The sequence below is a fragment of the Hippoglossus hippoglossus genome, chromosome 22, assembly GCF_009819705.1.
Source record: "Hippoglossus hippoglossus isolate fHipHip1 chromosome 22, fHipHip1.pri, whole genome shotgun sequence".
Classification (NCBI taxonomy): Eukaryota; Metazoa; Chordata; class Actinopteri; order Pleuronectiformes; family Pleuronectidae; genus Hippoglossus; species Hippoglossus hippoglossus.
This window is the reverse complement of record NC_047172.1, coordinates 22656882-22671348: the sequence shown is the minus strand read 5'-3', so window position 1 is coordinate 22671348 and position 14467 is coordinate 22656882. Positions and strand designations below refer to the sequence as shown.

Sequence of the window (14467 nt, the reverse complement as noted above, 5' to 3'; positions counted from 1 at the left end):
TTGTACGGCTGTAGTAATGGGATAATAACTGATAGGATTATAGGCAGAAAATAACCACAGTCCACTGAAATGTGTCCTTTGTACCCTATGAATATTAAACTCATAAAACAACATTCGTCAGTGTAGTCCATTGACCCTGAATTTTCTTTTGTCAGGCAGCAGTAAACATATAGCAGATTACCTTGCTAGCATTGGTTTAAGTTTGGATCCCACAGAGAGGATCACTAGGTTCGATATCAACATAAAACAGATCATCGTATGCCCAATGAGGATTTTATGCTGAAGCTGAAAATCAGGTCACAGAGTGGTTGCATACACAGACAGGTATTGGACCAAGTACAGTGCCTTGTGAAACACCAAAAGTATTTTAAGACCAACTATGACCTCTTTCTCAGGACGGACTTAAACCTTGAGAGTACTAAAGTATGGCCTTTGCGGTTTTTAAAGTGTTGATGTCTGTGAAGTATTGATTAATAATTGATAGTGTAGAATAGTTAGGTTGAAAAAAATTGAAATTATGGACACAATTTGACTTAACTACGACCCTACTGTTCAGTACTGAAGTGTGGTCTGATCCTGACCAAACAGTGTAAATCTTCTTCTGGAGTCTTCAGCAGCACTTTGAATAAAATTTCCATTTCTAAAATGCTGTGATTCTGTGCTTTTTTACATTTGTGTTGAATGAAAGAAATATATTTCGCTTATGTAATAGAGGAATATTTTTACATACCCACAAATACTGGACACCCACACACAGACTGCTTTCAATTAGAAGAGTATTAAGCTTTCAATACCATGAGGACAATACAAATTAGTTAAGTATGATATCTTTGATCCTCAGCAATACTGTCATGGGAGAAGTGGTCTCAGTTGTCAGGTGTGCAGACTCGTTGAGGACACACTCAGCACAGAGCTCCTGAGAACAAAGCTATACATTTTTAGATGAAATCTATATCCACTACTGACACATTTCCTTCATGGATGCTGGACAAAATTGCTTACAGACTTTTTAAACTGTAAATTATATCCGTTACTCTCATTCAGAAGCTTCACATCCAGAGCAAGGTTTGAAGGTATAATGCCCTGAGGCTAAATCTCAACGATTTCCAAAATGTTGCAGTCTCCTGCGTCTTGCAGAGAAGTCAGGCCCTTCTACATTGCTCTCTACGAGGGTTTCTCAATGCCAATACTCACTGTTGCTGTAGCTGTTGTTCTGTTGGGACATTTGTGCCAAAGTTCAGCATCAGAGTTAAGTTAATTTTAATAATATTATGTATCTTCCCTCAATATTTGAATTTTAGGTGGAAAATCCCAGTATGCCCAATGATGAAGGCATAACTCCTCTTCATAATGCTGTCTGCGCTGGACATCACCATATTGTCAAGTTTCTGCTGGACTTCGGAGTGAACGTGAACGCAGCTGACAGTGACGGATGGTCAGTACTTTGAGTCCGTTTTTACTCCTGTAATATTAGGAGGGAATTTTGGCCAAAGAACACACTCTGTGGCAGCGACGCTGGAGCTCAGCTCAGAGGCAGCAGTGACAGAGATAATTGTATTTCTAAATTCATTTTTGACTCAGCTGCTGTACAAAGTTGCTTGATTGAATTACCGATGCAGCGGAATGAATTCATGTTCAGTTAATGTCAGCCTGTTTCGTGATGACATTGGTTTTGTTGAGCCTATAAGATTCGAGATATATGTGCATTGCTGGAAGGTTTGAAAGTCATATTTGAATGTTGTGCCTTACAGGACTCCTCTGCACTGTGCAGCTTCATGTAACAGCGTTCACCTCTGTAAGATGCTTGTGGAGTCCGGGGCGGCCATTTTCGCAACAACAATTAGTGATGTCGAAACAGCAGCAGACAAATGTGAAGAAATGGAGGAGGGCTTCACACAGTGTTCTCAGTTTCTCTATGGTAAGTGAATATTGAGAGACTGATGGTGAATCAATAAAACTCATCAGAATTTGCCAAGTCCACAGCGGAAAAATTTACATTTAAATCACTGAAAAAGAAGAAATTAAAGAAGTTATATATATTTCTTTCTTGTGGAAAACATCAAATTGAACCTTCATTGGACACTTTTTAGTTGAAAGTGACATTCCTTGAAACATCATTTTCCAACACTGAATAGGCCTACAGTGAATAAAACTTTGTATGTCTTACAGGTGTACAGGAGAAGTTGGGGGTTATGAACAAAGGCTTGGTCTATGCTCTGTGGGACTACACGGCCCAGCAGGCTGACGAGCTTCCCTTCGGCGAGGGCGACGGCCTCACTGTGCTTAGCCGGCGTGACGAGACTGAGACAGAGTGGTGGTGGGCGCGACTTAATGACCGGGAGGGATACATCCCCAGGAACCTGCTGGGGGTGAGGGAAAATAAAACATCCCAACACACAACACACTTCACTGTGAATGTGCACACAAAGAAAGGCATGAAACACTTGTCGCCTGTCTGTTAACCTACACATGTGTAATACAAGCTACTAGTAACTATTAACTAGTTTATGTATTTAAACCAATTTTAGATCATGGGTTAAAGTGAAATCACACTAAGAGTTTCTTTAGGGCAACTTTGTTCACTTAAATGTTCATCAGTAAAGTTAGACAACAGAACAGAGAATACAGGTAATATATCACTTTGTATTCATACTTTCACTTCTGGATAATTACTGTGTATCCAGTAGATTCAACCAACCTAACTAACACTGTTCCTATCAAGCTGACAAGCTTCCTGTTGTTGCGTTGCATACTGCAAAATTGCAAATGTGCTGTTTGCATAATAACATTAAGCATTGCAGGAATGTATATATATATTGCTAACATTTGCTCCATTGGTTGGTTAAAAATCCATCAAACTCTTTTTAAAATGACGATCTTGTTAAAGATTATTAATGCACCTCATAGATACATGTTTTACTAAAGTACTAAAGCCACATGTCTCATGCTAAAAGTTAGTATGTTCACCAAGCCAATTAGCCAGACATGCTAATCACTGTAGCTCATGTTTAAGTAGAAAAACACTCATTTTAAATGATTCCTATATCCTTTTCTTACACTTACACTCTTTTAGTTATGGTAAAGCCTTAATAAAGACACCGCCTTCTAATTTCTTTAAAAGCCCAATATTGCTGTTATTACAACACAATGCACACCACTATATATGGAAAAGTTCAAAGCTTGGCAGGCCTTTTGTGCCTGGTTATTGTTGAAGAGGTATGATTGGACATTCCTTGTTAGGGGGAGGGATTTTGTTACATTACATATCATTACATATCAGATTTAGCATATGGTCAACTGGTATCAGCTAACGGCAATGCTCATATTGTCATGTATATGGTGGCCGAGTGACTTAATGGAAAGCATGCATGCAAACGCCACAACACGAATGCAAAAGCCACATAACAAAAACATAATCCATGGAAGGGAGCAACAACAGATGCTGACAATGAAACAAGCGCAGTTATTGTGGTCAATTGAGCTGTCGTCTGTGAAAACTTGGTCAAGCAACCTTAAAATGTGATGTTTGTCTATTTGAGGAGTTATGGCCAAGGTGCTTGAAGCACCTAAAAAGGAAGAACGTCTTTGTACCATAACACCTCATTTAGACTAGCATCAAATCTTAAGCAGTGACAATTTTTTTCAGTTTTTCACACATTATAGCTCACGTGACCCATATATCCATGACCTGACCATAACTCTGCTCGTTTCATTGTCAACATGCGTTGTCTCTCATTTCTTTAGTGGTTGTGTTTCCGTTGTGTGTCTTTTGTCGTTGTGTTGTGACTTTTGCGTTGGTGTTTTACACTAACCTGCTTGTGATGTCCTGGCCACGCCCACTGTACATTTAAGTCCCATGTAAACACACAAAATGGGCATTTCAAACTATTATATAATTTATAAAGTAACCATTCTTTTAATGTGTCCCAGAAGAAAGTAAGTAAAAGAAGTAAAAACACATGTACATCAGCAGACACTTTGATTGGACCAGCAAAACATCAGAAAAGCTTCTGAGCAGACTCTTAGTGACTCTGATTTGCAAGTCAAACTTGGGCTCAAGAATGAATGAACAGATTTTGTTGATGATCTTTATTTGGGTTTATTTCCCTTGTCCTTTAGGATTAACCCTAATCCAAAATGCCATTTAATTGTATTACTGATATGTTAATCTTATTTATTGTAGGATAAGTTTTCTATTTTGTACACAGTACATTAAAGCCGCAGGGAAAAACTACACCCTCAGCAAAGCTCAACTACATTAACGTCTTGAATAAAACTCGTCAACCATCCAGCTGCAGCCACACATGATACCATGATGCCCCCTTAGTGTTTGATCTGTATATTTACAGAAGGAAGTACAAGCACATTCAATTTATACTCAACAGGAAGTGTCACCAGTGCTCATCCTCATCTACAGAATGTGAATTAAATAATATGATTTATCACAGGGAGCAGCCTGTACAGTCTGTCTTCATGTTGTTCAGGCACCTCGTGAACAACGTTAACAGGATGTAGTAACACTGCTCTCTCTCTCTCTCTCTCTCTCTCTCTCTCTCTCTCTCTCTCTCTCTCTCTCTCTCTCTCTCTCTCTCTCTCTCCAGCTGTATCCAAGGATCAAACCCAGACAACGCTCGTTGGCATGAAGCCCAGATCAGGGGCCACGTGCACACTCACTGTGGGCACATGCATGCAGAGAAGAAGAGGAGCAGAAGCCGCATGAGGGCGGGCATGTTACCCGAGTAAGAAGGACTCAAGGAAGGATAGAAATAGTCAAGAGGCTGAGAGAGGAAAGAAAGAAAGAGGAATATGGAGGTTAAAGTTTTGCTGGATAGTTTTTTGGTATGTTTGGGTGTAAACGCTGGAACAACAGAGCCATGTTGTGGTAGAGTCATGATATATTTTACCGAGTCTCTGCAGAGTTGAGGAAATTGCCTGAATCTTGTTTTCCGCTACGGTAGCTTGAAAACGTCACTGGTGTTCAGCCGCATGACAGAAGCTGAATAGAAAAGAAAATCACCAAAACTTTCTTATCTTTTGGATGAAGCTTCAAAGTCCGCTTCAGTTCATTTAGCTCAAAACATGACACCATGAGACTGGAACTATGGCTTCACCTGACATGTGTCAAGTATTCTTGATCTGTGAATTGTACATGTTCATTTAAAAAAACACACACGCAACATTTGGATCTTAAAGGAATACTCATCATCTGCATAGCAAATGGACGAGATATTTACTAATAGAAATGAACACGATGTCGGACAAATCTGTCGCACTGCGAGGTGTGAAGATCTCTGAATCAGGTGAAGTGTGTGATGTGACATGTGAAAGTGAGGACGGAGAGAGGAAAGTGAAAGAAGAGAACATAGGAATGTGTGTTCAAGCAAGTTTAGCCAGTACTGTGTGGCTGTTGATCGGTTGAGCGGTTATTAGCAATTTCTGTCCAAAAATTAGCTGAGGTGCACATCAGCCCACACAAGCACCAGATTTTTACAATTAAATAAAAAAGCATGGTTTAAAAAAAGTTTGAACTGATATCAGAAGATTTTTTGGGGTTCTGATTTTACAAAACTGATCTGTGAACCATTACTGATGTCTCAACCTTTCAGAATTTGCATCTGTCTCATCGCTGGTGCATGCTGACACATCAACATCTGCTCAACTGCAAAATGGTTGTTGCTGGAAAAACAGAAGAAAGGAAGGAAAAGAGAATGTGTAGAGAATGTGTTTGTGTAGCTGTGAAACCAAACTATGTAAAAAATAAACAGATTTAAAGGTGAGAGACCACGATGAGGAATTGAATAGAGAGAACACCTGCTAGCCTTCACACATTTACACATAAAGTTTAATCCAGACTAGAGCCTCGTTCACACTGCTCCTCATGCTGGTAGAAAACTGGTACCAGGCTTTAGAACTAACAATCACATTAATCAGTCATCGACCGACAAACTATATTTGTTAGTCAAATGTTAAAATACCACATAAAAGCTCCAGTTTTTATTTTGACAACTTTGAACACCAGAGTGTAGAAGGTTGAAAACAAATGTACAGGCTAAATACCAACACTTTATCCCTGGGCCAATTGGTTTAGTATTGAAATGGGGCTACATTAGCTCAGAGTGAATGAAGAATCTAAAGTTTGAAAACAACTTGAGTTTTTCTCAAATTTTATTTCATTTTATTACTATTTTTTTCACATTTAAATACTTCAGTAGTTGTATTATGTACTCAGCTTTTTGTTTGATTGTTTTATTTTGAGCAAAGCAATGTTTTCTATTATTATTATTATTATTATTATTATTATTATTATTGGGACACACTTCTGTTGTTTCTTTGTCAGAGCTGGCGCCTCTCACTGCTGCCACCCAGTGTACAGGAACGTTGTGACACAAAATAAAGAATAATTTTCTTGACCACATGCTGTGTAAAATATGAAGCAACATATTTGAGTGCTGTCTGATGTGAGAAAGGTTCATTGTTGTGAGGAGTGTGTACCATTACTTTGTGTATATGCTAGCAATAACTCTACAGCTACTGTACATTCATAATAAAGAAATTATAATCCCGACAGAGAACCAACGCTTTGACTGTGACTGATTTACTCAGAGTTCACATGTTTGTGGTTATTAGACCTTTGTAAAGTCAGAGAAGAGCATCAGAGAATCTGGTTTGCATTTAAAACAGTTTGATGATATATAAGATGATGTAACTACATGACCGGTTATATCACAAGTTAAATATACCATATAGTATAGAAGAAGTTTCAGAGGAAAAACAATAGTTATCCATTGAAGGTAACCCCCCCCCCCCCCCCCCCCCCCCCCCACACACACACACACACACACACACATCACACACAAGTCATGGTAATAAACTGTGGACTTTAGAAGGGAATTAACCCATTCAAGTCTCCACACATACAGCAGGCTCCTAACAGGTAGGTGCATTCCTGTTCTAATTCACAATATGACTACTCTCTATAGTTTGTCTAGTATTTTTCTCTTAAAGTTAAAACACGCTGACTCTGTTACAAACTAATTTGAAACTCAAACATCTGTCATGTCACCGCAAATAACAAATAATACCTGGGGAACTATAACATTTACAATGAAAGCAGAGGATAGACAAGCAAGTGGGCTGAACACAGGTGTCAAGGTGTTTTGTCTTTTTATCTCTTGTACTTCCTGAGACAGACAGTGTAAAATAATACTTTATTATAATGAGGAAATGAAGACAAAGATTATTATTAGTAGTAGTACTGGTAGTAGTAGTAGTAAAATAACCATTACAATAATTTGTATATAGTTATTATTATTATTATTATTATTATTATTATTATTATTATTATTATTATTATTATTATTATTGTTATTATTAGCAGTAGTAGTAGTAGTAGTTGTAGTAGTAAAACCGTCATTATTGTTATTGTTATATAGTTATAATTTGTATTAGTAGTAGTAGAGTTTACATTGAATCTAAAGTCATTAAATAAAACTTTTAATATAACTATATGTCAGAATATACCATTAGTACAGTGTAGAATACTCTTACTTGTGTTTACGAATTAAGGCAAATCTTGCAAACACAAACAAAATATATACAAACGTATATATATATATATATATTCATTTGGCTGGAAACTGAACCTCCGTGCAGCACTTGAGTGAATCCACTTTGCACTAATACAGTAATTTATTCCCACTGTCACAACATTCATGGTATTGAGAAATCCCGTAGCACGTTTATTTTGAAAGTACAAACCGGAAGTGAGAGTGTTTCGCTAGCTGCTACATGCTACAGGCTACATATGAAGAATCACATGACTGTGTAATGATGCTCACAGTTTATCATCTGACGGTCAGGGGCTCGTCTTCTCCGAATGTAAGTTATTATTTATCAGCCACGTCCAGTCGCCTGATGAGTGACGTAGAGGACGATGTGTGCGTCATTACACAGGTCATCAGTTTACACTGGTTGTTGTTGTGGGAGCAGCGTGTAGAGGATTATTTACACAAAGTTACTCACAACAACAACAACGAAGAGTTAGAGAATGAAAGAAAATCACAAGTGCAATGCGATTTAATCTGAACTACAGCCTCACAATGAGATATGTTGTGACCAGCTGCAGTATGAATATGTTATGATCTGTCCACTGGTCACATCAACCAGTCATGTGCACCTCGCTCTTCATCACTGTGTCTCCCTGCAGTATTTGAAGGCAGCATCTGACTTGCAGGGTGCATATGATAATAATAATAATACACTTTATTATAAGGTACTTTTCAACACAGTTACAACGTGCTTTACAAGTTACAAATGAAACATTAAATCCAAACAATAGGAGATTATAAAAGCAATTTGAAGATCACAAATACAAAAAATAAAAAGTGTTACAGATGAGAAGAAAGTAAAAATAAAACTTTGGAGAAAAAAAGTTGGTAAGATCCGAAGTAAGAAGTAAGAGAAAGAACACCTATAAAAACAGGAGGGGGGCGCTTGCCCTGACAGAGAAGGCCCGGTCAGGCCAGGACTGTGGAATGGCGTGCGGGTCCCTCACTGAGGACCTCAGGCTCTGACCGGGTACATATGGTTTCAAAAGATCTCAAATGTACTGAGGTGCAAGTCCCCAACGGGCCTTAAAAGTCTGCAATCAAATCTTAGAATCAATTCAAAAATTTACTGGAAGCCAGTGAAGAGAAAGTTCAATCTAAAGTCTGGCTACTGCGTAACAAAGTGGAGGGCAAGGGACACCGCTGAGAACTGTAATACCAATTTATATTAGATACATTTATAAACCTCTCGGTCCTGTAAACCACAAACAGACCAGGGTGGCTGCAGGTCCTTAAAACATCGGAGAATGTACAAATAAAAGGCCTGAATTGATTTAAACTGTCTCACATAGAGATGGGATGTGTCTTAATTATATTAGACACGTCGCCGCCAAAGGTCACAAAGAAATGTCTCTATTCTGCTAGAATGAAGAAAATAATTTTTATGTGCTGCATCAATACTCGTGTTGACAGTTTTTTAAACTTGGGACAATGGAGATCAAGGCGTTGGAGTCATAACGGACATAACTGTGTTTACTTGGAACAAGAACATTTTAATTTTTGTCGTGTGTTTCCAACACAAGTTTTGTCGAAAATTTAATTTCAAGAGGAAATAAAAAGGTCTTCGCTTCGACACCCTGCAGCCTGACTACGGTAGAACATCCTACCTGCTGTCACAGTCACATTGATTTTCAACATGTCCAACATGTTGTTTGCCCTTCAGTGACTGTAGCTACATCATGGCGGAGCATTTCCACCTGAACACACCACTGCTGGAGAGCGTCAGCATGTCCAGACGGGCGGGAACCCCTGTCTATTTAAAGATGGAGAATTCACAGCCCTCTGGCTCCTTCAAGATCCGCGGCATCGGACACCTCTGTCAGCAGGTAGGAGCCCCGAACCCCTGCTGGAGCCGATAAGAGCCTTTTCTCCCACAGACCTTACATAACCAAAGGACAACACCGGTGGACTGTGGCAGAGTTTAACTCATTAGTTAATTGATTATTTATTTATGTGTTTATTATTAATATATAAAGACTTGAGTTGCCCTTGTTTCATATTGTTGCTCTCCTCTGCAGCTCGGCACAAAGTCCAAAGGAGTTGTCTGTTCTTCAGGTGACACCTCATGTTGAAATACACAATACACTACTAGAAAGGAACCAATTGGTCGACTCTACTATACTAAAACACTGTGGGCTTTATTCTAGGTGGTAACGCAGGTATGGCCGCTGCATACGTAGCAAGAAAAATGGGTGTACCAGCCACCATCGTGGTTCCCTCCTCTTCCCCTCCCATGGTCATTCAGAAACTACAGGATCAGGGGGCTGCAGTCCAGATCGTAGGGAAGGTAAAGTGTGACAAACATGTCAGTGATCTCTTTGTGGCACAGAAGCTAGATCGCTTTCTTTTTTTTTTTACTTTGGAAAATGTTTCGTTGTAGGTTTGGGATGACGCCAACGCAGAAGCTCTCAGACTGACAGAAACTGAAGGACTCACTTATGTTCCTCCGTTCGATCACCCCCTGCTGTGGTAGAAACACTCATCACAATGAAAGTGTACTGTTTGTGCAATGCATCAACTAAACTTTAAGATACTTATACTCAGATAACATGTACGCCTCTCTCTGTGCTCACCGCCAGGCAGGGCCACGCCAGTGTGATCTCAGAGGTCGCGGCCTCACTGGGCCCCAGTGGGAAGCCTGGAGCCGTGGTGTTGTCTGTGGGCGGAGGAGGGCTCCTGTGTGGAGTCGTCCAGGGCCTGAAGGACGTAGGCTGGACGGACGTACCGATCGTCGCCATGGAGACAGTGGGCGCAGACTGTTTTAATGCCGCTGTTAAGGCAGGGAGGAGGGTCACTTTGGATGACATCACCAGGTAAGAAGTTGAAGAGTTCATTAGTTTTGTGCAGTGATGAAATACATCCTCATCCTGGTCTCTGGCTCCGTGTGTCCTCTCCCAGCGAGGCCAAATGTCTCGGAGCAAAGACGGTGTGCGAGCAGGCCTTTAAATATAGTCAGTGCAGCGAGCTGAAGATCGTCTCGGAGCTGGTGACAGACCAGCAGGCCCTGCACGCCGTGGAAACCTTCCTGGGTGAGTGTGTGTTTTCAAACATCCAGAATGATTTGTGAACAAATGAAATCCATCCATTGTTCAAACCACTCATTCTTTGAGGGTCGTGGGGGGTCTGTAGCCAATCCCTGTTGACATTGGGGAAAAAGGCGGGGTTAACCCTGGACAGTTCTCCAGCATAATGCATGGCCAAAATACAGGCATTCATACTCACACCTACAGTCAATTTAGAGTCTCGAATCAATGTCATCCCCAATGTGCATCTCTTTTGGGAGGTACCCAGGGAAAAACCCACTCAGACACTGAGAGAACATGCAAACTTTACACAGAAAGACCCCGAACTGGGATCTGAACCGAGAACCATTTTGCTCCAGCCTCCACTGTACCATCATTCCGATTCTAAGAACACTGCTTTTTATCTTTATAACAGCCTTAAGCCTTTATAATGAAGTTATCTTTGATTTGCCTTTGTTTTACTTTACGTGTGTGTGTGTGTGTGTGTGTGTGTGTGTGTGTGTGTGTGTGTGTGTGTGTGTGTGTGTGTTTACATTGTTGACAGATGAGGAGCGTGTGCTGGTGGAGATGGCGTGTGGAGCAGCACTAGCAGCAGTCTACAGTGGTCTTCTACACAGACTGCAGGATGAAGGTAACTACACTGAATGTATTGCTGCTCCTTGTCTTTCTTTCCTCCTGGTTCTTATGGGGCTGAAAGAATTGGCCAAAAATGGAGCGACGCCTGCGAGCCAGTACAGACGGTCAAATCAATGTTAGGGTTAGGGTTCTTTTCCTGTGGTTCCCGTCCACCACCCCAGCATCCACCTGGAGGCTCTGACAGGGGGTTAAAGATATTTGCACATCACCCCCCCCCACTTTATCATTGTAATTATATCTGGGGAAGTCATTAGGCCATTGACTCTACGCCAAGCTCTAACAAACATAATAAATAAACACGAGTTGTCTGACTGAAATTATAAAGAGATACATTTTCATACCAGTCAATAATATTGACTATTATCGTGATAAAAACTCTTTTTCATGAGCAGAGAATGATAAACAGTAAAACATGTTACAAATCTGAGGTCTATCAATTATGTGTTAAACCTCCTCACAATGTGAAAAGCATTATATTGAACTTTTGTTATTTCCTGTTGAAAATATTATCAAGATGATTATTGATATAGTTTTATTAACCATCCCTATTTTCTTATGATCATGCTTGTGTACATTAGTTGGTCTCACCTTGAAGCCATGTTGGTGTTTCACAGATAGAGGATGTACTTCAATTGTTTTACTTTGTGGAACAAGATTACATCTTTTTAAAAACTCGGTGTGTGCACATACTGTTGTAACAGATGTAGATGACGGCAGAGGCTGATCCTTGACCTTTCTCTTTAGGTCGCCTTCCGACCCCCCTGGGCCCCCTGCTGGTGATCGTGTGTGGCGGCAGCAGCGTGGACATGGAGCAGCTGAACAACCTCAGAAACAAACTACGGACCTAAGCTACTGTATGTAACAGCTAAAACATCATTGCTTTAATTCCGATTTTTATATGTGGATAGATTTATGAAAGGACGGATGGAGTAAAGATTAACTCCAGGAAATTAGAATAAAAATATGAAAAAAGAAATGAAGAAATGTATTGTTTAATTTAGAAGCAAAGCTCCTGTTTGTAATATTGGTCAGTTTTTGTGTTATAGTCCCTTTAACATTAAAGTGTCAGATCTAACTTACAAAAAAAAAAAATTCTAATTGACAGTCAAATTCTGCACTTATAAATTATTGGATTAGTCATTGCGATTAAAAATGTTTAAACACAAACTCACCTAATCGTCATTATTCAATTACAAAGTATGGCCACATGATGGCGCCATAGTCCACTCTTCCGAAATGCACAGACCGTGCACAGTCTGAGTCAGATACAGAAAAGCTTAAAGGCATAGTTCACAGAAAAATGAAAATTCACTCATTATCGACACACGACTATGCCAATGGGGGGGGGGGGGGGGTGAAGTGTTCACAGGCCACAAAACCCTTCTGGAGTCTCAGGGGCAAACAGTGTTGTCAATACAATTGAAGTAACTGGTGACCTCTTCTTCAGACGTAGACTGGGATGACACCACACCAGCAGTATGGAGGCATGTTATGTTTTTTCTCTGTTGTTTTATTACGTCCGAAAAAGAGGCCGCCATGGCTGAAGCACTGTTTACCCCCGAGACTCCAGAAGTGTTTTGTGGACTCAAGCACTTCACCCACCCCTCCATCGGCATAGTGGTGAGAAGATAATGAGTGGATTTTAATTTTTCTGTGAACTATCCCTTTAATGGGGGAAACAATTGTTTGATAAGATATTTTTATTGATGTAACTTAATCATTAATTCATTCTACATCACTGCAGCACTGACATTCTCAGACTTAGGAAAACTGCTCTTATATTTCATACTAATTGATATTTGTGCATTTGATTATTTCTTCGGTCTTTTCTCAAGGCAGTAATTTAAACTTATGTAGTATATTTTAAATGAAAACAACAGATTTGTAGTATCAGATCGTTAGATTTTTACTTGCACATCCAATTTAAACTCAAGTTGTGTTATGTGTAGGAGCCTCTGTATTACTATGGTAACAGCTCAGCTCCTCACTGTTCAGCCTGCATCAGGGGCGAGTGCTCTGAGTGCAGGCACCAAATGGAGCCCCTCACTCTTTGCACACATTCATGTGTTGTACATTTTATTATAAATGGATAATCAGTGTAGTGACCCGTTGCCAATCAAAAGAAGCCACCACGGTTGCTGATTGATTGTTTAGATGCGTGCAAAGTGTACAACAAAGGCGATTTATTACTTACAATCGACAGGGCTTCAAAAACAAAACAAAAAAATTGTAACCTTCATTTCACAGCCATTACAGCACAGTCAAAAACTGTTAGCTTCTTACCAGCAACACCAGTATCAAGTTACCCCCCAGATTATATTAACCCTTTTCCGCAGCAGAATCAACTATAGAGGCTTGGTACTCTCTTTTAATGAAGGGATCAGTGGCCTGGATCTCGGGGATGGGATGGTCTGGGCTCCATACTTTCTTCAGGAGTTAAACTTGTAAAACCCTGACCTGGATGAGAATCTTTACACATCGCCTTCGTACTTAGTGATATTTGTTTTGTTTGTGTTGTTTACAAATGTGTATTTGTTTGTATTTTTGCATTTCTTAAAAAAAAGAGAAATATTTTAATTTAAAAAACGGGCTAATAACTTTTACTCAAGGCACGTTAACATGGAACTATTCAGTGAACTCTTCCCCTGTTCAGCAGAATCAACCATAACAAAACTGTGAGGAATTCAACTGGATCAACATAATAACACACAAAGTCAGCAGTCATGATTCTCATTTTCATGCTTTGGCTGACTGTGAGATTAACCAGTCAGTTTACGCACTCAATGGGCGGGATGATGGTATTCTAATGATCATAATGTCAAATAAATAAAACTTAAAATTAAATCTTTTTTCAGCCTCTGCATTACCTTTATCAATGTACCAGGTTACACAGATGGTTCTCTTATCAGTCACTACAGTTTGTGTTTACCCATCACTTACAATATGACTACATGATCCAAGGTCTGATACAATTAAGCCTGTGAGCTGACAGACAGTTGGTAGGAAATATTAAACACCTTGAAATCTTTGATCACATGTGCATTATATCCATCATGAATATATTTTCCATACATCAGTTAGACAGCCACGAGGGAGCTGCAGCCTTCTTCTGACATTTACATTGATCTATTCTTAAATCTATTCGGAGACGTGTGTTGCTATGAACCCTCCTTGTTCCCCACGGTGAATAAAATGAATGTA

General features: G+C 39.7%; 2 protein-coding genes across 6 annotated transcripts in view; both read left to right on the top strand.

Moving 5' to 3' along the window:
* Positions 1 to 6573, top strand: part of LOC117756177 (apoptosis-stimulating of p53 protein 1-like) — a 51258-nt gene extending 44685 nt beyond the window's left edge. For all 5 annotated transcript variants that reach the window (XM_034576554.1, XM_034576552.1, XM_034576553.1 and 2 more), the window contains 4 exons: positions 1302 to 1435; positions 1752 to 1918; positions 2170 to 2369; positions 4602 to 6573. In XM_034576554.1, coding sequence (XP_034432445.1) covers positions 1302 to 1435; positions 1752 to 1918; positions 2170 to 2369; positions 4602 to 4643 — 543 coding nt within the window. In that variant the 3' untranslated portion in view covers positions 4644 to 6573. The remainder of the gene's footprint in view (positions 1 to 1301; positions 1436 to 1751; positions 1919 to 2169; positions 2370 to 4601) is intronic.
* A 1184-nt stretch (positions 6574 to 7757) lies between these two features.
* sdsl (serine dehydratase-like) lies at positions 7758 to 13274 on the top strand. Its single transcript, XM_034576616.1, has 9 exons — positions 7758 to 7878; positions 9271 to 9433; positions 9626 to 9662; positions 9755 to 9894; positions 9988 to 10076; positions 10187 to 10420; positions 10506 to 10636; positions 11175 to 11261; positions 12011 to 13274. The coding sequence occupies exons 2-9, from the start codon at positions 9287 to 9289 to the stop codon at positions 12112 to 12114; spliced, it is 969 nt and encodes a 322-aa protein (XP_034432507.1). The 5' UTR covers positions 7758 to 7878; positions 9271 to 9286; the 3' UTR covers positions 12115 to 13274.
* The last annotated feature ends 1193 nt before the right edge of the window (positions 13275 to 14467 follow it).

Bases quoted from the DNA above. Each gene is read 5' to 3' on its own strand.
- sdsl (XM_034576616.1), top strand. From the start codon at position 9,287: ATGGCGGAGCATTTCCACCTGAACACACCACTGCTGGAGAGCGTCAGC. The intron at 9,434-9,625 runs GTAGGAGCCCCG...TCTCCTCTGCAG, and splicing joins TCGGACACCTCTGTCAGCAG to CTCGGCACAAAGTCCAAAGG. The intron at 9,663-9,754 runs GTGACACCTCAT...GCTTTATTCTAG, and splicing joins AGGAGTTGTCTGTTCTTCAG to GTGGTAACGCAGGTATGGCC.